Source organism: Euprymna scolopes, chromosome 14 (genome assembly GCF_053919585.1).
Source record: "Euprymna scolopes isolate OS-2025 chromosome 14, ASM5391958v1, whole genome shotgun sequence".
Taxonomy (NCBI): Eukaryota; Metazoa; Mollusca; class Cephalopoda; order Sepiida; family Sepiolidae; genus Euprymna; species Euprymna scolopes.
Window position 1 is genome coordinate 44,744,450 of NC_136495.1, and position 24,616 is coordinate 44,769,065.

Sequence of the window (24,616 nt, forward strand, 5' to 3'; positions counted from 1 at the left end):
TTAAAATGTTTTTCATATGTACTTTTATGTTTATTCGCTAGAAATAATTTTTTTTACTGTAGAAATTTGCTTTTATGACGGAATTAACTTTGGCAAGCCAAAATGGCAGATTGAAATCTGGCTTGCTGGTGTCCCAAAAATAATTACCCGACAATTGGTATTTAAAATAAAAAAACACTGTAGGGAGATAATAGTTAATAAATAAAGCCCATCCCATGTCAAGAATGTGTTTCTACATAACATACTATTTAGAAAAGCATTCTTAACATTAGGAGGGATTTCTGTTAACTATTCTGTACTTTCCCTCATAGAAAAAAATGTTCATCTTTTTTTTCTCAGAATCATATGCACTTAATTGCTTATTAGATGGATTTGTGTTACTGTAAAAGAAAAACAAATTACAGATACTACTACTATGACATAATAGCAGCAAATATATTAACCCCTTTAGCTAAATCACTTCCTCAAAATGGGATTCTACATATTTAAATAATTATGTGGTAAAAAGAAAAAAAACAATGGAAATCGCTGCCTGACACTAGGCACGCCAAGAAAAAAAAAGTTTCTGTTGTGTTAGTTAAGAGTTCTGCTGGCTGACTGGGACAGCTTCCGTACATTCATATCTGATTTACCTCTGCATTCCATGTTTAAAAAGGATGTGTCCTCTATAGTATCAGATCTGACCGAATGGTTAATTGTAGGCATAGACCAATTCATACCATCTAAAAATTCCAATAAAAACCTAACAGCCAGCCATGGTTCTCCCCAGAATGTGCTGCTGCTATCGCACACAGAAATCACTTTTTCCATAACTACCAACGTAATAGATGCACTAAGTCTAAAGCTGCTTTCAGGAACGCCAGCAATCACTGTAAAAGAGTAATAAAAAATGCAAGAGAGCTATATGCCCAGTCTGTTAAATCCAAAGTAGCTGATCAGTGGCTTGGTTCCCACCAGTTTTGGCAAATAACAAATAGGATCCTGAACAGAAGTGTGCGTTCTATCCCAACCATTATCAATGGACCAGAGGTCATCTCGTCAGCATTAGACAAGGCCAAACTATTTGCCAAAAACTTTGCCGCTAATTCTACCCTATGCGACGAAGGCTATCAACTCCCCATATTTCCTCCTATAACACACAACACGCTAGGTAACATACAAATATCTGTGCATGAAGTCGCCAAGCTAATCAAGAACCTTGATTCCAGTAAAGCAACTGGCCCTGACGGCATTCCAATTATAGTTTTAAAAAAGCTTCAACCAGAACTTGCTCCCATACTTACGAAACTGTTTAAGCGTTGCCTTAAGGAGAAGTGCTTTCCGACTCCCTGGAAAACCTCAGCAGTATGCCCTGTATTTAAGAATTCAGGTGATAAGTCATCTCCCTCTCAGTACAGACCAATAAGTCTCCTGTGTGTTATAAGTTGCTGGAATCCATATTAAATAGAGAAATAGTAAACCATCTCAGCAGAAACAACCTTAGTGACACACAATATGGTTTCCGTTCTGCAAGATCTACGGCAGATGTGCTAACGTTTATATCTCATAGGATTAGTGAATCTCTTGACAAAGGCTTCCTTTCTAGGGCAATTGCTCTGGACATATCAAAGGCCTTCGACAAGGTATGGCATAAGGGCCTACTTCACAAGATTTCCAGCTACGGTATAACTGGAAATGCTTTCTCAATCATTAAATCATTTCTCTCCGATAGGCTCATAAGAGTAGTGGTCAATGGACAAAAATCAGAGGCCTGCAGTATTAATGCTGGAGTCCCTCAAGGGTCAATCTTGGGCACAACTCTCTTCCTGATCTACATCAATGATCTCCCTAAACACATACTTAAATCATTCGTTGACATCTATGCTGATGACACGACCATCTACGGCAACATATCAAAGGCTGTAAATGACAAAGTTCTCTCTGATTCTCTCTCCTCTGATCTCGAGCGCATGGTTCAGTGGGGGAAGTCGTGGCTGGTTACCTTTAATGCATCTAAAACCAAACTCCTATCTTTACATCATCAACACTGATCCCCATCTGGCATCAATTGAAATGGATGGCTCTCGTCTAGGAGAAGCCCCGTGTTTTGACAAGCTTCTGGGTTTTTCCATTACCCTGATCTGAAATGGAACACGTACATCAAGTCTGTTGCCAAGGTCGCTGGAAAGATAGTGGGATCCTTCTACCGCTCCAGAAGATATCTCACTACTGATGCAATTCTTTATCTATATAAAAGCCAAGTACGTCCAAGGATGGAATACTGCTGCCATATCTGGGCAGGAGTTGCTAAAAACAGGCTATCCTGCCTTGACAGAGTACAAAATAGACTTTGTGGCTTAGTGGGGGATGCCCTTTTCTCTACCCGGCAACCACTCTCCCACAGAAGAGACGTTGCGAGCATATCCTTGTTTTATCGTTATTTCCATGGCAGGTGCTCGTCTGAACTCCAATCTCTGGTCCCCCCCTCGCCAATCTTTCATGAAAAACACCCGTCTAGCTGAATCCACTGTGAAAAATTTCCCCCACTCTATATCTGTGCCTAAATCAAAACGTGGATTCCATGAACAAAGCGTCTTTCTTAGAAATGCACGCCTGTGGAACTGTTCTGTCTGCCTGCTTTCCACCTGACTACAACTTGGATGTCTTCAAGTCCAATGTTAACAAATTCCTAATGAACCACCCCCTTAAGTAAACACTTCATCAAATCTCCACACTAACGTACTGTACTTGCAATAACCCTTATCCCTGAGTGGCTTCCGGGCCTTGATAAGTGGCGACCACCGTGTAAAAAAAAAAAAAAAAAAAGTTCTTGCTGTGAATGTTTTATAAGGGAGAACCAGAGTTTGGAGTTCAGTAGGGCACGATACATAGAAATAATGATAGAGAGAGCAGCAATATCTCTGTGAGAAAGGGGCTGCAAGGAACAGAAAAGATCATGCCAACTAGATTTCTGAGTAAATTTGGAATTCTGTTAAGGCAACAAATAGTGCTTGGAACTGCATCTCTCCAGTTGTGGCAGTAATACTCCATTTTGGGACGTATCTAACTTTTATCATAGGATTGTATAATGAGCCAAGTACTTTCCGGAATGGTAAAATGAACTATTTTTCTAGTAGTTTTTTCAAGAGATAGGAAAGAAGCCTTTCGTTTTACATCTGCAGTGGAAGTCAGTCGTAGGAGCTAATCGAAAGAAGAGGCTTCCTCAAAGAAATCATCATTCATTTAGATTGGGGCATAACAAGGATCAAGGCGTTCGTGGTGAAAGGAGAGGCTCTGTTTTGTAATAAGCAACCTCCTCGCAATTGCACCACATGCTTTAGATAAGAAAGAATGAGCAAGAGCTTGATCACCAGTGCTCTTTGATACGCTGATAATAACCCTTTTCCTATCATGTTCTGAGATCATTTATTAACATGGAAAAGAGTTATTATCAACCTGGAAATCCTTTATTTCAAATTTTCATCTGTGATTAAACCAGTTATAAGATAATTATCAAATTGCTAAACGAAATAACCAGCTAAAAAAATTGTTTTCAGTTTTTCTTTCAAGTTCTATGTAATGTGGTATTTACGGCTCTATAACATGAGAAACATCATGCAAAACCAGTTGAATAAATTTACAGATTTTCATATATCACTCCTGTAAAAGAACTCAGAAGTCACAACATTAAATAATTAAGAATTTTTAGATAATCTTATCTTTTTGAAAATTTTCTTTTCAACTCTTGAGAAAGAGTGGATATCATACCTGGAACAGCAACTGATGGGGTTTCCGCCATTCCTGGGAGAGGTTGGTAATCTCGTGGCCGGCGTATTTTCAATGACTGTCCTTGGAAGTTGATACCATCAAAAGCCATGGCTTGGGTTGTTTCATCTACAGAACGGAACTGAAAGAGAATTTATTAAAAATTTTTTAAATTTTTTAATAAATTACATAAGTAAATTTTTTGCACCTTTTTCTTCAGTTTATACAGAGCAGAATTTTTTTTTCTTATAAATTTGGGACTATTTGCACATTTTAAACCTTTGAAATCAGTACTATATATTGGGTCCAATAGAGAATTGACTAATAATACAAAATCTGCATCAATGGGGCAAGCCCCCCCCCCCCATCTTGTAACTGCATGATATGGAAAATGAATAGAATGTTTTTTTTTTTAATTTGCAATATTTACCTCTAAAAATGCAAAATTTTTATCCAAATTTATTTGCACGGCAATAACTGGATTTCCTTCTGCTTGAGCTAATCCAGTAACTTTCATTTGATGATTAAAAAAGTCCATCATGGCTTCCTGTAGAGAAAAAAAAAAAGATGGGAAATGTAAAGTATAAAAAAATGTCTTATGAAGACCTTTTTGAGCAATTCTTTTTCACCTATAAAATTATTGGGTGAAATTAAAAATATATATATATATATATATATATATATATCAAACTTGGATTCTGACAATGTTTATGTGTAATTATACTAATTTCTCTAACCATACTTTAATTTAAAAAATTATGGTAATCATACCTTGAAAACTGATATGGAAACAATTCTAATCATAAAATCAAAATAGAGAAAAATCATTTTTAATTAAAAACAAAATTTTTTTTTTAAATGTTATATCTCTTCTAGAAATTTCTTGTACAAGTTAAGAAATGTACCACATAATCACATTGGTTCTCATTATCAAAGTTAAGGAACGCTGAGCCAAAAACTTTACAACAGCAGCATCACTCTGCAAATTATATCCTGTGGATATACACACAACTAGAAACGGTTTATGAATTTAAGGTTCTCTAGAAACTTCCGCCTTTGAATGAAGTCGGCTCAACCACTCCAGGTACAAGTTTTAAAATGATTAACCAAAGTGTAAAAACTTCACTGCATCTTGGACAACACAAGATACGTACAGTAAATTTTACTTAAAAAACTACTTATTCTTTTCTATGAAAAAATGAAACGATTCTTTTAGATGATCGCAGAACGTGTAAGGACAGACATTGCTAACAAACTTACAAGTTTTTTTTGTTCATCTATTAACATAAAACTAAATATGTGGGTTATTTAATGTCAAAACAATTCCTTGTATACAATTGAAAATAAGCTTATATTCTACACGTACTTAAGAAATTGAGAAGGTCACCAGTAACAAATATTAGTGCGAAAATGATCATATTTTGTATTTGTGCCTTGCTGATCCATAAATTTTTGTGGAAAAACATCTTGAGTGTTCATTCAGCAAAAGCGGAATATCTGATAGTTTGACTATAACTAGGATAGCCACACACATGACCTATCAGCTCTAAAGTTTCTAGCCAGTCAAAAAAAAAAAATAAATAAATAAAATAAGGCAGTCAGATGAAGTTGTGGGTCTTTTCATTGTCAAAACAAACCTTTGAACCGGTGTTAACTTCAAAAGCATTTACTAATGAAGTCAAGCAGTTTCCAATTGTAGCAGAGGAGACCTAAAATCCCCAAATCTGATATGCAGTGACACTAGACAATACCAGTTTAACCCATCTTATTGGGATTCATTAGGCTCAGCATACAGATCCTTTTTTTTTTTTTTTTTTTTTTTACTGAATCAATATATAAATTGTTTGGGGATTTCTCAAATGAGGATTGATAATTTAGATTATTTAAACTATAATTTAATGCTCAAACACACTATTGAAAATTATGCCTTGTATATATTTAATTGAACATAAGTTTTTATTTCAACCATATGTGGTCATAAGTGTAGGTTTGATACTTTTCCCTATATTATTAGTACATAAATGACTGCAACAAAACCAATAAAATTTAAAGTTCTTTTTTTTCTTAAATAATCATGTTGATAACGATCAGTATTGCCAAGTCTGTACAATTTCTGGACATATCTACACTTAGTGAGCCAGCACGGTATCCAGATTATTTAATCCACCATGTCAGTATCTATTAGTTTCATCACACACGCACATTTTTTTTTTTTTTTTTTTTTCAAATCCTTGATTCACAGTATCTATTTTTCTAGTTTTAAACTTCAACATAGAAAAACTAGAAAGATATCAAGATTGTAGAAAACCATGTGAAATACTTACTTCTGTGACGCCAAAGGGAATGTTCCCAACATATAATCGCCGAGCCTGTCGACTTATAGCACTTCCAGCAAATGGAACAGAAGTGTCTAACGTTAATGCAGCATTCGGAACTGTTATGGTTTGTGGGATTTGACCTGCTGCTGCAAACATAACAAAATTTAAGAAATTAAACAATCTGTTAAATTAAGAATTGGTGTGATTAAAAACAAAAAAGAAAATCAAATAAAGAGAAAAAGTCAACTTGCCTTGCATAGCTTTATATTGCATTGGAGTGATATGTTCAAAACCTGGAGGAGGAACATCCCAGTATTTATATGGCTTTCTTCTCCGTCGGGAAACTGCCATACGTGGCTCTCTTGGAGAACGGCTGGAAAAATTTTTATAAAGCTTAGTTTGTTTTTGGTTTTTACATAATGAAGAAATATTTTTTCAACACATAAATTAAAACAGTCTTATTCTTATATGATCCTCTACTACAACAACCACATGCAAAATAACATGAAAAACGAAATGTTGCTTTTAGTTAAATAGGGAAGGGGGTTGAACAATTTGATTAGTGTTAATTCTGATTGATGAACTTTGGAATTTTGTTCCTGAAAGGCTCTTTTCTTTTAGTCTTAATTTCCTTGTTTTCAACTGATTTGTCAATTTCTATCTTTTTGAACATTTAGTTGTCTTAAAGAGATTTTCTTTTTACTTGAAACAACTGATTCTCATTGACTTAACCAACTACAGAGCATTTTGCATTTTTCTCATTTTTATGATTGGTAAACCAATCAAAGACTTCATTTCATGCATCTAAGAGAAGTATCCAATCAAAATACATCAAATAGAAATCAACTTAAATACAAATTTAATGGAAATCATTTTCATGCTAAAAACTTGTTTAATGTAATTACATGGTACATTTTTTAAGAAATGCGACTCAACATTGGAAAAGGTTTTATCGTATTTAAACAAATTAAAAAAAAAATTATTATTCTCCATTAAAATAAAAGATATGTAAAATTTCAAAGTCTTTGAAAATGCCATCCATCTCAAACAAAATCATCTTATGTATCATGCTAAATTGGTAAAATATTTTAAGAGGGAAGTGAGGGTAACATGATAATCAATAACTGGAAAGAGCTAGAATATTTGAAAGCAATAATATAATCAGTTACTGTTTAGTTCTTAGCAAGACAAGAGTAAATAAAGTTAAATTGTTATTATCCCTCCAACTAATATTATTTAACCATGCAAGATATAGTTTATGATTCAGTTACAAATTTATCATTTAAAAAGAACATTACTTATAGGATTTTACATCAAATTTAAAAAATAAAAATAAAAAAATTTTAAAAAATTAACAGATCACTTGGCATTTTATAAATTTATAAGGAGAAATGAAGCTGAAAAACAGCAATAACATCCACTTCAAATTCTACAGCAGGACCTCCATTTGTAAGTTCTTACTCTATAACAGTCCCAAGAGGGACTTTTTTTCAGGCCACAGTTGGAATCTATTTTGCTCTACAGCTTGAGCATTACTCGATAAAAAATTTTTTTCATCGTGTTTGTCCTTCGAAGTCGAAGATGATCATGACATCAGTGAGTAAAAGTAGTGTTTTTGTGCTTCCGGAGATGACTTGTAAGGCCGATCCGGGCATGGAAGGCTCTCCCACAAGTTGGACAGTGGTGAGCAGGTGTTGTGGGGACAGAGCTTGTTGCTCTGGTTTTGCGGGTTGCACGCTTCTGTCCTGCTTTGAGGGTTCGTCTCTCTTCAGCTGTTTCAGCTCCTTTGTTGATTAGGTGACGCCAGTGAGGTTTGTCTGATGCAAGCGATTCCCAGGACTCGGTACTGATGTTGAAGTCTTTGAGGGAGACTGAGGTTGTCCTTAAAGCGTTTTCTTGGTGCTCCGACTGAATGCTTGCCTTGGCACAGCTCGCCATACGGGAGTTGTTTTGGGATTCTTTCATCTGGCATGCGGGAGACGTGACCTGCCCATCTCAGTTGGGTCTTTCGAATGGTTGTAGTTATGCTGGGAAGATTAGCACTTTTCAGGACCTCTGTATCAGGGACTTTCTACTTTAAATAACAAAACAGGAAGAAGCATTACTCGATAAAACGTGTTTTATCAGATATCGGTTGGAACACACCCAACTTTGCAACACCTATATGGATACTTGTATTAAGATAAGTTTTCTGCTTGCTTGCTGGAGAAGTCAGAACTTGTGCGTGACACTATAGAATCTATTATACAGCAAAAGATTGGTAGGAAAACCATATCACACGGACATCGACCAATTTGTAGAAGACTGGACCTCATCTGGAGAACATGCCAGCAGCGACAGAAAACAGATGGAGAAAACAAATTAAAAGAATCAGAATTCTTCATTGGATTCACAGTAATTATACATACATATTATAAAATAAATTAATCATTAAAACCAATTAGCCTTACCTTCTGGATCTTCTTTTTCTCCGTTCTGGAGATCTAGATCGCGATCGTCTTCTTTCTTTACTCCGTGCTCTATTTCGTGGACTGCGCGATCTCGATCGTCTTGGCCTTGCTCCAGGTGCTTGTCCTGATTGCTGACCAGCTTGTGCTCCACCTCCAGGTGGAGATCTGCCACGTCTCCGCTCATCTGAAAGTAAAAAAAGACAAAAAAAATCTGATAAACTTTTCCATTTCATATACAAGCAGGGCTGTGGAGTTGAACATGTGGTCATACCAGAATGATTCAAATGTAAAATCTAGTAATTTCTATAGCAATAAAATTAAGTTTCTATGACTTACATTTTTGAATTTATAAATTCGCAACATTGACAAAGATTAAATTGCTAAATATTTAAAGTAGAACAATAGCTTTCTAATAAACAAATGATTAATGAATTTGCATATTGCTTTGCAGCAAGACATTTCATCAATTCACTTTTCTTTCTTCTTGCTTTTAATGATGGTTTTCATTTTAACTTGCAGTTCTATTTACATATTTTTATATCATCGATAGAAACTAAAGATTTTGAGTGAAAAGAGTTTTTCCCAATTTTTTCTCATGATTTACTTGCAGGTTATGATCATGTTCTTTATTTGAATTAAAAACAATTTCCTCCTTAGAAATCCACGCTATTGCAAGGACACATCCGGGAGTATCCCTCTTCACTAATTTCATTAGGAAATTAAATTCCACCATAATTTATTGAGAAACTAGTCTTATTAAAATGTAAATTAAAAACACTTACCTCAAACCTGAACAGAGCGATCAAATAAACAAGTTAGTGACTGTCTCACTCTAACCCCAATAACTTTTTACAAATATTTTTTCTTTTAACAGAAATAAAGTCTTAATATTTTGGATGAAAACAGTATTTTCCTTCCTTTCTGGTCAATTTCGTTAGGTTTCTTTAATTTCCTCAAGCAACGACCAGACACAGGTTCCACTAGTTCACTATAAATTAAATATTAAATACAACAAAAGACAAAATTTTAAATAATTTAGAAAATTAAATCCATCAAAATGCACTTCAGTTGCTTCATTAACAAATTGGCTATTATAATTGTGAAATTTTAAAATAAATTTAAGACTTCAAACAGCCAAATTAAAAGCTTATTTAAACTAACTTTAAAATTCTTAAATAATCATGTAAATCTGAAATATTTAAAAAGGAAGATTATCTCCACATTATGCCCCCCTAAAGCCTCTTTAAAATACGACAAAAAAACTGGAAAGTTTTGGAAACTATTTACATCCAATAATTTTATGATTTTAAATATTAACAATTAGTTTTGGTTGTAATTTTATTCAATTCATAATAATGTACTTTTTGAAGAATTAAATAAAATAAAAAATTAAAAAAAAAAATTGGTAATAAAGAAAGAGATTCCTGGACAAGACCAGGTAGAAACAGCTAGTGCATATATACTAGCTATAGAATTTGAATTTTAAAGACAACCAGTATGTTTTTCAAGTATCTATTATGAATCCACGTGTTTTTGTTCAGTTAATAAACAAAGTTTCATTTTTAGATGATGAATGTTTTGTATTATTCAGACTACTGTTCGCACCAAATGACAAAGATTGATGTTTCTCATGTAACAATATTGGTGCCCCCCCACCAATATTGTTACATGAGAAACAGCTGCATACAAATAAGCAAAGAACTATTTAAAAAAAAAAAAAATAAAATAATAATTCAATTAGTTTCACAACTAGTCTGACAATCTCCTCAACCAATACTTTACATAGATAGAGCCTTCATTTAAAAACATAAAAATTTGAAATGATGCATCCAATAAAAGATACACAAACCAAAACAATCTCAAATCTTAAAATATTGATCATTCCAAAGATACAAGAGAAAATTTTCATCTTTATCAAATGCAGAATTAACATTGTGACAGCTATTTATCGAGTTTGCGATCTTTATATGTTTGTATGTACAGGATTTACTCCTATACTAAACCTATCTTGAATTTTGGAACACAGCTTCTAGGCATAAGGGGTATATTAAAAAAAAAAAAAAAAAAAAAAAAAAGAGCACTTTAAAATAGTAAAAACACTACAGCTTTTTTCGTTTTGGAAGGAGAGTTTCAGGCGCCCCTAATATCCCAAAGAACCAGCTATGTAAACACTTTGCAATATTAAAAAAAAAAAACTTTTTTTAATTCTTTATAATCATTTTTTGGAGCTCGACTCTTTTGTCTCCCAATTTTTTGTTTGCTAAAATTTTAATCACGTGATTACGGTGTAGTGTCAATAAAATAAACCATTTAGTCCAGTGCCATTTGTTATGGATTTAGCTGAATACGATATTAAAAATCACTTTATTGGTACTTATGTTAACAGGCCGGCATGTTTTTTTGTAACTATTCTGTACTTTCACCTAACAAATATATATATATATATATATATATATATATATAAATTCAAGTTTTACAATATCTTTTTTGCTTATGAATTTTTTCGCTACACAAAAACTTTCGATTATATAATAGGATATTTCAAAACAACAATTCCACAGGAATCGTACTTGGTATCGAAATCGTTAATCAACATTTTCCTGGAATTGGAAAAAAATTAGGAATCGTCCCAACACTAATTTTATTTTGGTTTTATTTAAAAATTATCAAAATGATGATATATGAATGTGAAAAGATTTGCATCATGTTTACAAGTTATGCAATGTTTATTTTTTCAACTGTTGGTTTGAAGTATGGAACTTTGCAAAGCTAGTATTGTATATCATCACAATGCTTCAAACAAACTGTAGTGTTGCACTGCACCTTCTGGACTGAAAGATGTATCGCACTGCCTGGTAAACAAGGCTCTTGGTGAGGATGGGATACTGACAAATCTACAATGCTGTGCTTAAGATGTTTGCCCTGTGGGTGCTACAAGTCCTTGATGTAATTTGGCACACTGAAACATTCCCCTCTGATTAGAGCAAGGTAGTGCTTCTATTCTTCAAAAAGGGCAACAGGAAAATTTGCTCAAATTACCAGGAAATAAGCCTCATTGATATTGTGGCAAAGGCCTTTGCGGTTCTTCTGTGTAAATTGTTCACAACTCCCGTAGTACATGCTCTTCTCAAGGCAGCTTTCAATCAGGTAGACGTATCAATCAAATCTTCTTCAACCTTTGGCGCCTCTTTGAAAATCGTTAAGTGTTTCATCAACCCAGTCCTCTGCTTCATTGACTTTGCAGCTACTTTTGACTGTTGATCGAGATTTGCTCTGATGAATCATGTAGACAGATGGTATGCCACCAAAACTTGAGGATTGTTGAAAGTTATCGGTCATAGAGGACCCAGGTACAGGCCTACAGTAAAGAGTAGGAGACGTTTAAGGTGAGGTCAGTAAAGTATGCGATTGATTATATTCGCAACGAAGCACTTTAAGGTCACAAGGAAGTTTCGGTTGGGTGAAATGCAAAATGTGACAGTGACTGACCTTGGATCTTGCTTACACATCTTTCTTGGATCAACTGGCAAGTAGGTGCAAGCTATGCTTAATAGAATGCAAACTATCGCAGATTAGGGATGCACATCATTGCCTCAAAAACAAAGGTTATGTCCTCACAGATTGATCAGGATACCTTGCAGCTGCTCACACTGAATAAATAATGTGGATTCCTTTGTATATCCAAGCTGGCAGTGGCCGAGATTGAATGGCAAATAAGATCAGCATGGTCTGCATTCTTCCATCTCAACCAGTCTCTGATTCTTATAGGAAATACACTTTGGTACAAAGGGACGCTTCTATCAGGCAATGATGAGAACTATCCGTCTCTATAGCTGTGAGACTGTCTATAAAAATGGCAGATTTGCACAATCTAGAAGTCTTCAACAATGACTATCTTTGCAGCATTCTGTGATGACACCGTGGAGGTCGTGTTCCGGTTTTTATTCTCCAACGAATACTAAACTTACGCTCCCTATCACTCATCCTTTAACAAGGTTTGGACATGCAGCTCGTTAACCAGAAAGAGAGCACATCCACAAGGTTCTCTCTCTCTCTGCCTAGTTGGCATAAAGGTGCCTGTGGGATGTTGAAGACTTGGGCCACAAAACAATTAAGGATGACCTGGAAATATTAGGTCTACAAGTAGTTGGTCTCCAGTGCTGGAACATTTCTTGCAACCTGGTCTAAGATTGTCAAAACTGGTCTGCAATGGTTAGATGCCGTTTATGCTCAGGAGGAAGCCAGCTCAATCAAATAAGAATGATAGCCACTACATCACTCTTATGAAGTAAATATTAATACTTTATTTTTTTTTTTTACAAAACTTTTCATGTTATAATCAGATCATTTGATTACAATCAGTTTTGTTGGAGTAGATTGCCCTACATATGAGAATCAAACCACAAAGAATTTTACGAAGTATTTTTACTAAACTTATGATCTTTATTTCATGTAATTTTTTTATTTTTCAAGAAAAAAAAAAAACATTTGTTATATTATAATGCAAAGGAAAATATATGTACAAATTTCTATTTAGAAAACTTCATGCAATAACTTAAGTATTCCATTTCAAGTAAGTAGAATTTAACAGCTTATACAGGACTCTACATTGCAAGTGAAACAGTTGCATTTGCGAGTGATTTTTCAAAATGATGACTAGAAATAATGAAACCCCTCTCTTTTGGCAATTGTATTTCTTTCACTAACAATCTTCCAAGGCTCACCTACTGAGTGAAAAATATCTTTTCAACTTTTTACTAAAAAATGAACAAAGTTAAATTATTTAAACAATAAAAAAGTTTAATAGAACAATATACTCCTTTTTTTTTAACAAAAGCTGTTTAAAAAAAAAAAAAAAAAAATGTTTATACCTTCAAGTATCAACATAAAATTTGTTGTATATTTAGAATTCCACTTGTTTAAAGATATACAGAAAAATCTTTATGATGTACATACTCGTTACAGAATAAAGATGTCATATTCTAAAAATCATATCGGTTTGGCCATGGCTACCGAGAGTTACACTCGGTGGCCGTGGTTTAGCTAGTAAATTTTCTATTTGGCTAATAAATGAAAATATTTAGTTGTTAAAGGTCAACTAAAGATTAATTTGTCCATAGAGCCCTATTATAAAACTAAAAAATATTGTCATCCAGCAGATTTTAATTCTCTGAAATTTAAACTAATATATCATGCATTGCATGGAGAGAAACGGATGAGAATGATATGCAATGGATGTGTAATGTAAGTTTTAAAAATAGGCTTAAATCAGATGATCTCGGAAGATTAAATCTGAATAGTATAGGGAAATGTGTACAGAACAGGACACTATGATGGTTTGGCCACGTTGAAAGAATGGATGCCAGTGCTTCAATTAGTCGACAGAATAATAGAGAGTAGGTTCAGTTTACAGAGGAAGGCCAAGGGAAACATTGAAGAAAGGAATGAAAATGGACCGGAGGGAAAAGAGAAATAAACAAAAGGTCAGAGATGGTTAGTTTGGAAGTCTATTTTTAAAAGCCATCCAACACATAAAACAGACGCCAAACCAAATACAATGCATTTGTGCATATTTTATAAAATTTTACAATTGTTGAAAGCATTCGAGACACTTAATACTTGATGAATTGAAGATCACTCTGCTAACTTGAAATATTCACTCAACTAATTTACAAAATTAAAAACTAAAAATTTCACATTCGAAGATAAAGACCAATCAGAGCGAGTTTGATGAAGAATTCCTAATAGCATCACTTTCCTGCAATATTAGATGAAAAATTAGCAACGAAGCTTCCCATACAATTTTTCAACAACTTGGAAAAGTTCCTAAGCTTGGAAAATAAGTGTTTAAAATTGTCCAAAGGCAACAATAAATCACAAGCTGAAATTTGATAGCATGGAGGTTTCCTTTAAGTGATGTCACAAACTGCTGATCAAACTGGACATTCAGACAAAAAAAAAAAATTTATTGGTAAATTCTGTTTTGAAGATACCTCAAACGTTTTAACTTTAGAAACCTTAATCACACACATTAGTATAAACAAAAAATATATAAACGGATATGTCTAAACATATCCAGATTAAAACTAGATTACCTTATAACACAGAAATGCTCAATTACAGATCAAGTTAATCTCTGCCTGATAAAGGTGTGCCCATTGGTTGCTATAAATGGGTGTGTGAATAACAAAGAATCTGATTGGTAAACTCAGCACCACATGAACATGCGATATCATTTATGCAATAACCTGATAAATCCTCACAAAAAAACACTGAAAGATTCTGTGTAGCTTCATTGCCATATATATTTTCAAAACTTAATATATAGTTTTGATTTTCTTTATTCATCAGTATGGAATTATGCTAGTCAGATGATTCGAACTCTAGATCCAAGTATTATAAATTGTCTTCATAACCATTCAGTCAACATGCTTTGACATGCAAGAGAAATGCACCTTGTATCTTAATTATAAACATTAGTGAGATTCTAAAGAAATTTCTAAAGGAAGAAAAGAATCTTCAATTTATTCTTTTGAGCTATATAATATATATACACACACACACGTTTGTGCTTTCTACAGGCATCAGTAAGGAATTATCTTGCAACTGGTTAAACATGAAAGAAAAAAAACGTTTTGAACTAGTTTCAGTCTTTGAAATTAGTAATAAGAAAAGAAAAAAAAAACGTTATTCTCTGCCCTATGCCCTTATTTGAGCACAGATGATCCCAAGAGAATAAATACTTTATTCAACATAAATTAGACCACTCAAACAAATGGCTCGAAACATGTTATGACAGGACATTAGTCTGTTATCAGGCTTCCCAGAAAGGTTGGTACGCTTTTAGACACCTAGATAGAGTGCTTTTTTTTCTTTTATCGCACCTGTTATTTCCAAATAGTCACCCATCTACACTAATACTGGACTCAACATCTCTTAACTTTGCTAATCTGATGGCAACTGGTGTCAACATGATTTTAGCCATATTCATCAATTCCAAAAGTTCAACTTAAAAAAAACATATACATAAACCTAATATTTAATTTTAACTTATGCTTTAAAAATATATTAAATCTTAGAATCCACCAAAACTATGATGGACGTGCAATAAGTAATGCCCATGACCCACTTCCCGTAGCAGTAGAGCAACGAAACTTGGCACAGTTATTAGTCTTTCTCTGCATAAGAACCACCCAGAGTTATGCATTTCTCCCATCGTTTGATGCAGCTCTAGAGACCGTTTTTGTAGAACACCTCAGGTTGGTCCTCCAACCATGACGTGACTTCAGAAATCAAGGCTGCATCATCTGGGAAACGCTTTCCTTTCAAAAGCAACTTCATGGCTGGGAAGAGGTGAAAGTCAGAGAGTGCAAGGTCAGGAGAGTAGGGAGGATGAGGATGAATTTCATAACCACACGCCCGTGCTTCTGATCTGACGACATGCGAGTTGTGGACCAGAGTGTTGTCCTGCAGGAGGAGGGTACCTTTGTTGATCTTGTCTCGCCTCTTGATTTTGATAGCTTCCCTTAATTTCCTCAAAAGTGAAGCATAATAAGCTCCTGTAATTGTGGTACCCTTTGCCAGGAAATCTGTCATCACTACTCCGTCCTGGTCCCAAAAGACTGTGAGCATGACCTTGCCAGCGGAGGGCTGCACCTTTGCCTTCTTTGGAGGTGGTGAGTCCAAGTGCTTCCACTGCATTCACTGGGCTTTGGTCTCTGGATCATAGTGATGGACCCAGGTTTCATCCTGTGTAATCAATCTTTTGAAAAACTTTCACTCATCTTCTTGGCACATCTCCAAATTCATCCTCGAGCACTCGACATGTTCTCGCTTCTGGAATGGTGTGAGCAACCTGGGAATCCATCTGGCAGACACCTTATGCATATGGTCATGAATGATAGTTTCCACAGACCCTGTACTAATCTTGACATCTTAGGCTATTTGGCGAATAGTAATGCGCCGATCTTCCAAAATGGCAGCCTCAACTTGACGGACAGATGCCTCATCAATGGCAGAAGGGGGGGGGGGGGTAACCAGGTCTTGGGAACCGTTTCCACAGACTTCCGGCCATGTTTGAATTCACGATGCCAGCATTTTACAAGGTCATATGATGGGGCATTATCACCAGGAGTTTCTGTCATTTCATCAAAAGTCTCCTGTGGTGTGCATACTTTCAAATACAAAAACCGGATCACTGCTCGACATTCAACAGGGTCCATTTCACACCTGACTCAGTTCAAACACCTGTAAAACAGAAACCACAATTACTTCAGAGCTGTAATTTGTCACATAACCCAGCTAGATCAGACAACTGGAAGTGGGTCAGGGGCATTACTTATCGCACGCCCCTTGTAGATTAAACAAAGAGAAATGTTTTAAAAAGAAACATGTTATACATACTATTCTTTTTGGTATTTATAGTTTTGATGACTAGAATATGATTAGTTACTCAAATTATTACTTTTGCACACAAAAATAAACTTGCATAAACTAAAATGAGAATCCTATTTACTGTAGTTACTGAGCATTGCTATCTTGAAACGGCAGTTCTGAGTACAAAAATGCTTAACATGTTTATACATATGCTAATATACAATATTCAAATTATTTTTCTTCGATTAAAAAAAAAAATTTAATGAAACAAAAATCAACAAGTAGTTGTATTTATTGGGTGTTGTCTGGTTGGTTTAGATAAAAATAATTAAATTAGATATAGAATTTTTTTTAATAGAATTTAAGAAATTTCAATTTTTACTTTTATTTTGATAAAACGTTCAATTGAGAGTAAATGAAATAATTCCCTGTGTAATTATCAAACTTATAGACGAGAAATGCTCACACAAGTCTTTTTTAAACACATTTAAGTTAAATTAACTTAGATTGGAATTTTGCAAAAGAAAAAAATAGTTCTGTAGAAAAGTGTACTATCTTCAGAGCACAAAAAAATTTCAGTTTTGCAGATAAACTTCTATTCAGAAATTACTATCCATCTACAAAATTAATCATTTTTCATTTTTAAAATAGTCGTTATGGCAATTTCTTCATAGAAAATTTGAAAGTGTTTTTAGCTTCTAATTTTTTTATTATCAGAATAATTTTCAGCAAGTATTTGTACCGATAAACAGAAGGAATGCAACTATCTTTTAGTATCATATAAGACTTTCAGTCATGATAGAAGGGAAAATGGTTTTTGCAGAGAATCTATAGTAAAGCAAAGGTTGTGCAATCATCATTTCATCTCTCGTGAATTGTGTAAGTATTAAGATGACTGGAAATAATGCTGTGATACACAAAGACTTGTTATTTCAACGTTTGCCATGTTACATAACCAAAGCCCTAAAGTCTACACTATTTAATCCATAGTTAATACAAATAGGTAAACATTTCGATTCCAAACCCATGTTATTTTATTGGGATAGATGATGTGCAAGAGCTCAAATGTACGTTTAGCATGTAAAAAAAAAAATAAATAAATAAAAAAATGTCATAAATAAAATAAATTTTTTAAAAATACAAATTTTCAGCTACTGCATATCATCTTTCCAATTTTATTACAATGATCAGGAATCGAAATGCATGTGTAATTTAATGGTTTTGAAAGTTGGCTTTTTTTTTCTTTTTTTTTTTTAAGTTTCCAACTACTTTTTGCTTGTGCTTGAAAGATTAAAGTCTAAAATTAATCTCTAAAAGAAAAAATATTTTTAAACGTGATGTTTATATGTTCACGCATACAATGAAAATATAAAACATTTGAAATTTTTGAAGGAATAATTATTAGAATAACATGAAATATTTTTTGCAATTATATTCTTTTGGTGAAAATATTGAATACCCAGCTAGTAAAACTGGTGGAGAATGCTGTTTTACGGTTATTATAAAAAAAATGGAATGGAAATTTAAATTTGGTTCCGTTTTGAATTCGGTACATTTTTACATTACATCCAACTCAACTATAATGGCGTAAAGAACGCCTGATTACACATGCACACAGACTAAAGAGAAATCACATTTTAAAAAATTAGCATCTTATTAGTTTCCCTAAGTAAAAAGTAAATATCACAACATCATTAGGTGGGTCAGAATTTGGGGGGAATTTTTGACACCCTTAACACAAAACTGCGAATAAAATATACAAAACTTGTAATTTCTCTTTTTAAACTGGTTTGTTTAATTTCTGTATGGAATATACTTCCAAAATAAACGATTAAAGTTTTTTGAAAAATAAATATTTTTTTAAAAAGTGTTTACAAAGTGCCTGCGCGTGCTCATGCAGCCATTTTTTTCTACGTAATAAAATGAATGAATTTTACGAGTTAGATTTTTAAATTGAAAAAAATTTATCAAAATCTTTATATTGGTTCAATTTTTACAATATTTGCAGGTTTAATGTGAAATTTTATGCTCTTTCCAATAAACCGAATATAATATTCTAGACAAACGTTTTTTTTAAATTCACCATTTTGCACGTACCTATGAAATATTTACTCAAAAGTAAAGTGATGGATGTAGTCAGAGCCATAAAGCAATAACAACCACCATAGTTAACGTATATCAGTAGGGACTGCCAAACGATTGTGAAGATTGGACCGCATGTTTCCGTGACGTCAGATTTGTGTTAACTATACAAACTATGGAAAAGCAGAAGCGACTTAATGATTTTTAAAAACTTTTGTTTATTTATCTTCTCCAAACTGCAATTAATTAATCTTTGTTATAATTTTGTTAGGTTTTAAGATTTACACAGTTTAATGATTAATAATATTTATTAAATATGAAATAGGGTTTTACTGAATGTTCATTTTGTTACCTACAGGGTTCCATATTTTGTTCGGTAAAAAGAGACAAGCAAAATATGAGGGGAGGGGCCTACAAAATGCTTAATATTTGTGCAATATTTTCAAATTGGTTTTAATCTGGCAACTGACAAAAGTCATGTTTATATTAAAACTTAATATTTAAAAAATAATTTTAATTAGGAATCTATGTTGTAACAGAACATTTTGAAATAATGGAATTTTAGTCGTAAACATAAATTAAAAAAATCAATGTTTACGAAGTTTCTTTTTCTTGGCAATTCAATTGATATATATATTAATTCGAAAAACGCTATTTAAAAAAAATATTAAGTTTATATCAATTTTTTAATTGCAACTTTAAGGTAAATTTTTCTTCAATATGTGTATTTAAATTTTTAAAAAATAAATATTTTTTACTTATTTGAACTCTTATGTTTCATAATAAATAGAAATTTCGAAAAAATAAATAGGGGGGGGGGCAAATTCGATTCAAATTCTGTAGAATCACCAAGATGAAGTATACTTCAAATCGTTAAATTGTATCGGTTCTGATATTAATATTTAACGTTAATTCTAGTTTTAAAAAAGTAAAAATAAACCTGAAATTTATATATATGATGTAAAAGAGCAGACGTGAAAATAAACATTGGTTTTGATTCTTTCCGATGTTTAAAGCAGACGATTTTTCTTTCTTCAATGATTATTTTACGTCATGTGAAACAAATCCTTGATTGTGATTATTGGCGGGTATAAAAGTTGCTGCTAGTATTGTTATGGAGGCTATGCTATGCGGTTAGTGAAAGGAATGTTTTATAGGTTTTGTTTTCGGCAGAAAGTAACCATTTTGGAAATGACCATTTATTAGAATAGACAAAAAAAGTGAAATACACAACAGATAAATGTTACCAAAAGCAAGTTACTCCTCTGCCTATCTATAAATTTTTGTTTGCTTTTTTAACGTTTTTTTTTATTGTTATAATTCACGATGCTTTATTTTCATAAAAAAGCAAAAATAAATTCATTTTTTTACTACAGAAAACCATAACTTTAGTAAAGGTATTTTTTTTTTTTTGTTTAAACAAAATATGTTTCCACTGAATAAATGAACGTTGTTTTAAAATCGCATTTTCATTATTTTTGTACGCTGTAAAAATTTTAAATTTTAGTTTATTTGAAACTTTATCTTTTAAATGGTAAAAAGGGTAGGATGATAAATTAGAATTACATCGTGTTACATATAGGGGGGTTAAAACTATGGTGCGCGTTGGAGGTACCTAGTGATCGTTATTTGATAAATATTGAAAATTTCATTAAAATTGGTTAATTTCCTGATTTTCATTAATCTAAGTAACGGGAGATGTTTAATCAAGACATTAAAATAATGAAAATATCGAAAAAAAGATCCGTTCTGGACTGAAGATCTCCGAAAAAAAAATTTCATTTAATTTGATCAAGTAGCTTTTTAGGGGTTTTTTTTTTTTTTTTTACAACGCAAAAACACGTTTTTATGAGAGCGTGTTGACTGTTGAAGTCAGCCATTATGGAATTTGTGGAACACGCTCGCTCCGCTACGGGGAGATAATTCCAGTTAAAGACCCCACGCGACGCTCGCTCCCTCTCTATCTTTATTACTAGCTTTTCTTCCTAAAAATCGAATCTTTTGCTCGGTATCATAAATTGTTTTTTCGCTGTAAACGAAAAACTATTTGATGAAATTAACTGAATTTTTTTTTTAGAACTTCGTACCATAACGGATACGTGCAATATAACCTTTTTCGATATTTTAATGTCTTGATTAAAACTGTACAAATATCGAAAAATGTTAAATGGTGTTCTAATCGGTAAATGTCGGTGCGTTACTTACGGAAAAACGGTTAATTAAACTGCACCTATTAAGCCATATAAGTTCTATAAATCCCAAAGAAAAAGAAAAAAAAAAAAAAACGAAAAATCATAAAAATGTTTGCTTATATTTTTGTAAACCGCATTAAAAACTACGTGAGACAAAAAAAAAAAAAAGTCCCAATTTGTTGTACTTTAATTGTAAGTCATTAAAAAATGTCAGTCCGTAATTTTTTCCACCCAAAAAGTGCTTTTATGTAATTTTTGAAAATATGAAAATTCTATGTTCCAGGGGAGAAAAAAAAAAAAAAAAAAAAAAAAAAAAATTAAATCACCCTCCCCAACTTGGAGCTAATTTTAAATTTTCCGCGGAAGATTGGTACGCCATGTGAGAAGGCAGTTTGCTAGGTGAAGCAAGCAAGCCGTCGTTTATGCTGCCGCGCGCGCGTAGCGTAAACTGTAAAATGGCGGAAAGTAGTTTGTGGGTTCAGGGGTTAAAACCATGCAAACGGTAAATTTGCCCCCGGTTTGAGTATCGGCGACCTCGATTACCCCTAAGAAAACAAATTAGAGTGGTCGGTGTTCTGTTGTAACGTATCTGAATATTTACCCAAAATGTTTATACATTTTGAGCATCGGCATTCATTTTGCATGTACCTAAGTACCTTTATTTAAAAAAAAAAAAAAAAAAAAAAAAAAAAAAAAAAAAAAAAAAAAAAAAACGGAAAATTTTTACATTAGATCCACCTCCAAAATTGTTAACATGGGGGAGGTTGGGGGTGCTTATTCATGGCCGCTAGTGGATTATAGTGCATAATTATTATGTATCATTAATACAGGTCTTTATATACAGAAGACTACTTACTTGTCTCTCCAAATTTTAAATGAAACTTTCGGGTTTGTACTACTGTACACAGATTCGAAAAAGTTGTCACAAAACAAATATAGAATAAATAATGTTATCAAACGCAAGATAAGTTACTTTTCTACCTAACTGGATATGTTTTTAGTGTTTATATTTAATGTAACATGTTTATTCAGCTCGAAAAAACTGTTTACCGATGGATGTATTGGAAAATTTTAAATGGCGGCCGACTCTTTTTGGGGCGTTAAGTTTGAGAAAATGAGTTATAAATAAAAAGACAAAATACTGTTAGAAACTCGCTCAATATATGTTACCGTGACATAGGCTGGCATACATATCCAGTTAGGTAGAAAAGTAACTTTGCCTTTGATAACATTTGTTCTATATTTTTTTGACAACTTTTTCGAATCTATGTGTACAGTAAAACAAACCAAGACTTTCTTATTCAGCATAGTCGAAAACCTCGTCATTTAAATTTTGGAGGTGAACCTAATCTTAAAAAATTTATATATATATATATATATAGCAAAAAAAACTTTAACATAAGTTACAACACAAAATTTAGTAAGGTAAGGGCAACTTGGTTTGCCTTTAGTAACATGCATTTTTGTTTACCACTTTTTTAGTTTTGTTGGCTATTACTAGTGCACTTATTGATCCGGGCTGAAAGAATGTTATTTAAAAAGCCATTCTTAACATGGGGAGGGGAGGGTGTTTTATATCTATTCTATACTTTAACCTTACAATTGAATAATAATAAAAAAAACTTTGGTACTGGTCGCGATAAGAGTTCCCTGCCGAACACCCTAAAAAAAACACTGACTTCTCCCTTAGTTGCCATAGTAACTAAACGATCATGAATTTTTATCGACTTTGTTTTACTGTTTATGAATATTGAAATAAGACATTACTACACATTTATTAATAATATCTCACTTTTAATCACTTTTATCGACTTTTTTTTTTACTGTTTTACTGTTTGTGTCACTTTTATCGACTTTTTTTCTTTTTTAAATAACATTTTCTTTTTAAATGACGACGTTTTTACTGTTTATGAATATTAAAAGAAAAATAATTACTAAACATTTATTAAAAAAATGGGTGCTAGTGCACTTATGATCCGCGCTATATTTTAAATCGTATTTCCAAGCTTAATTAAAGTTTAATGTTTTTTATTCAATTGTAAGGTTAAAACGTAGTCATTTAAAAAGAAAATGCTATTTAAAAAAGAAAAAAAGTCGATAAAAGTGACACATAAACACTAAAAAAAAGTCGATAAAAGTGAGATATATAAATAGGTACAAAACACCCTCCTCATATTAAGAAAGGTTTTTTAAATAACGTTTTTACGTCCGGATCACTCTCTGCACTAGTACCTATTTTAATTTTAAACATGTTTTTGTTTTGTTTTTTGCAAACATATTTAAGTTTTTTTTACAAAAAAAAAAAAAAAAAAAAAAAAACAATTGTTTGAAAACAAGCAAGCAACAAAACGTAAATGTTTGGAAAAATAAAACTTAAATATGTTTGCAAAAAAACAAAAAAAAAAACAAAAAAACGTTTAAAATTAAAAAACATTTTTATTTCAAGGGTGCCATTATATACATTTTGTGCTCCTGTAACTGGGTGGACAGACAGTAACGTCATCAATAGTTAAACGGAGGAAACAGGCTCTCTCTTTCTTCCAGATTACCAAAATAGAGTGGATTGAATAGCACCGGCTTTTCTAACAAATTTCTTTTGTTTATTAAATTGTTAAGTGAAAGTACAGAATAGTTATTTTAAAAATACCATCCATATTAATAACGGCTTTCTAAATAAAGATATTTCAGCATGGTCCATATTCTGCATAGTATTTATTAAATACCTAAATCAGTTAGTCGTTCTGGCCTACGCTAGCTGATCAAAAACTGGGTGTTTATTTTACATTAAATTTGTACTGCAAAGTGAGCCCTATTATAAAATGCAAAAATTTGGAGGTATAATGGCACAATAAAAATAAAATAGGATGTCATTTTTAGTTTCATGGTGCGTGGGGGCAAAGAATAAAATTTGAACATTTTTTTATCCGACGACCGGCAAGCAGTTGGTAACACGAGGCAAGAAAGACGATAAAAAAGATATCGTTTTTAAATTGTTAGCAAATATGTTGGTAAAACTATTCAACTGTAAAACAAATTTTAAATGAAAAGACACAATGCAAAAACATTTTTTCCAATAAAATCGACAAAACAACACTGGTATTATTTGTACTAAAAATAACACGATGGCCCCTCGCGTTTTACTAAAACAAAAATATGGATATTTACCGGCTGCTCTGTTTTCAGCTATCTGCCTTTCAAATTCAAGGTACTCAGCGTCCGTCATGTTGATATTACTTCAATAAAAAATTTATATATATATATAAATATTGAGCAAAAAAAAAGGGGGGATCTTAAATTGTAAAAGAGATGTTTAACTGGTATAATAATATAATATGGCTGCCAAAATTTTCTTATCACGTCTCCCGATTTTGACAGGAAGTGAATTGCATGATGGGAATTTGTTACAAGGTGAACATTATTGTTAGATTTTTTTTTTTTTTTTTTTTAAGAAAAA

General features: G+C 32.7%; 2 protein-coding genes across 2 annotated transcripts in view; both read right to left on the reverse strand.

Moving 5' to 3' along the window:
* LOC145292964 (splicing factor U2AF 50 kDa subunit-like) overlaps nucleotides 1–24,561 on the reverse strand; it is a 46,684-nt gene extending 22,123 nt beyond the window's left edge. Inside the window, exons 1-6 of the mRNA XM_080139190.1 lie at nucleotides 24,328–24,561; nucleotides 8,513–8,696; nucleotides 6,314–6,435; nucleotides 6,069–6,208; nucleotides 4,175–4,291; nucleotides 3,748–3,886 (exon numbers count right to left, since the gene is read on the reverse strand). Coding sequence (XP_079995316.1) covers nucleotides 3,748–3,886; nucleotides 4,175–4,291; nucleotides 6,069–6,208; nucleotides 6,314–6,435; nucleotides 8,513–8,696; nucleotides 24,328–24,385 — 760 coding nt within the window. The 5' untranslated portion in view covers nucleotides 24,386–24,561. The remainder of the gene's footprint in view (nucleotides 1–3,747; nucleotides 3,887–4,174; nucleotides 4,292–6,068; nucleotides 6,209–6,313; nucleotides 6,436–8,512; nucleotides 8,697–24,327) is intronic.
* The window catches only part of LOC145292965 (AP-1 complex subunit sigma-2), a 143,114-nt gene continuing 142,875 nt past the window's right edge, over nucleotides 24,378–24,616 (reverse strand). Inside the window, exon 5 of the mRNA XM_080139195.1 lies at nucleotides 24,378–24,395. Within this exon, the coding sequence (XP_079995321.1) occupies nucleotides 24,393–24,395 (3 nt within the window). The 3' untranslated portion in view covers nucleotides 24,378–24,392. The remainder of the gene's footprint in view (nucleotides 24,396–24,616) is intronic.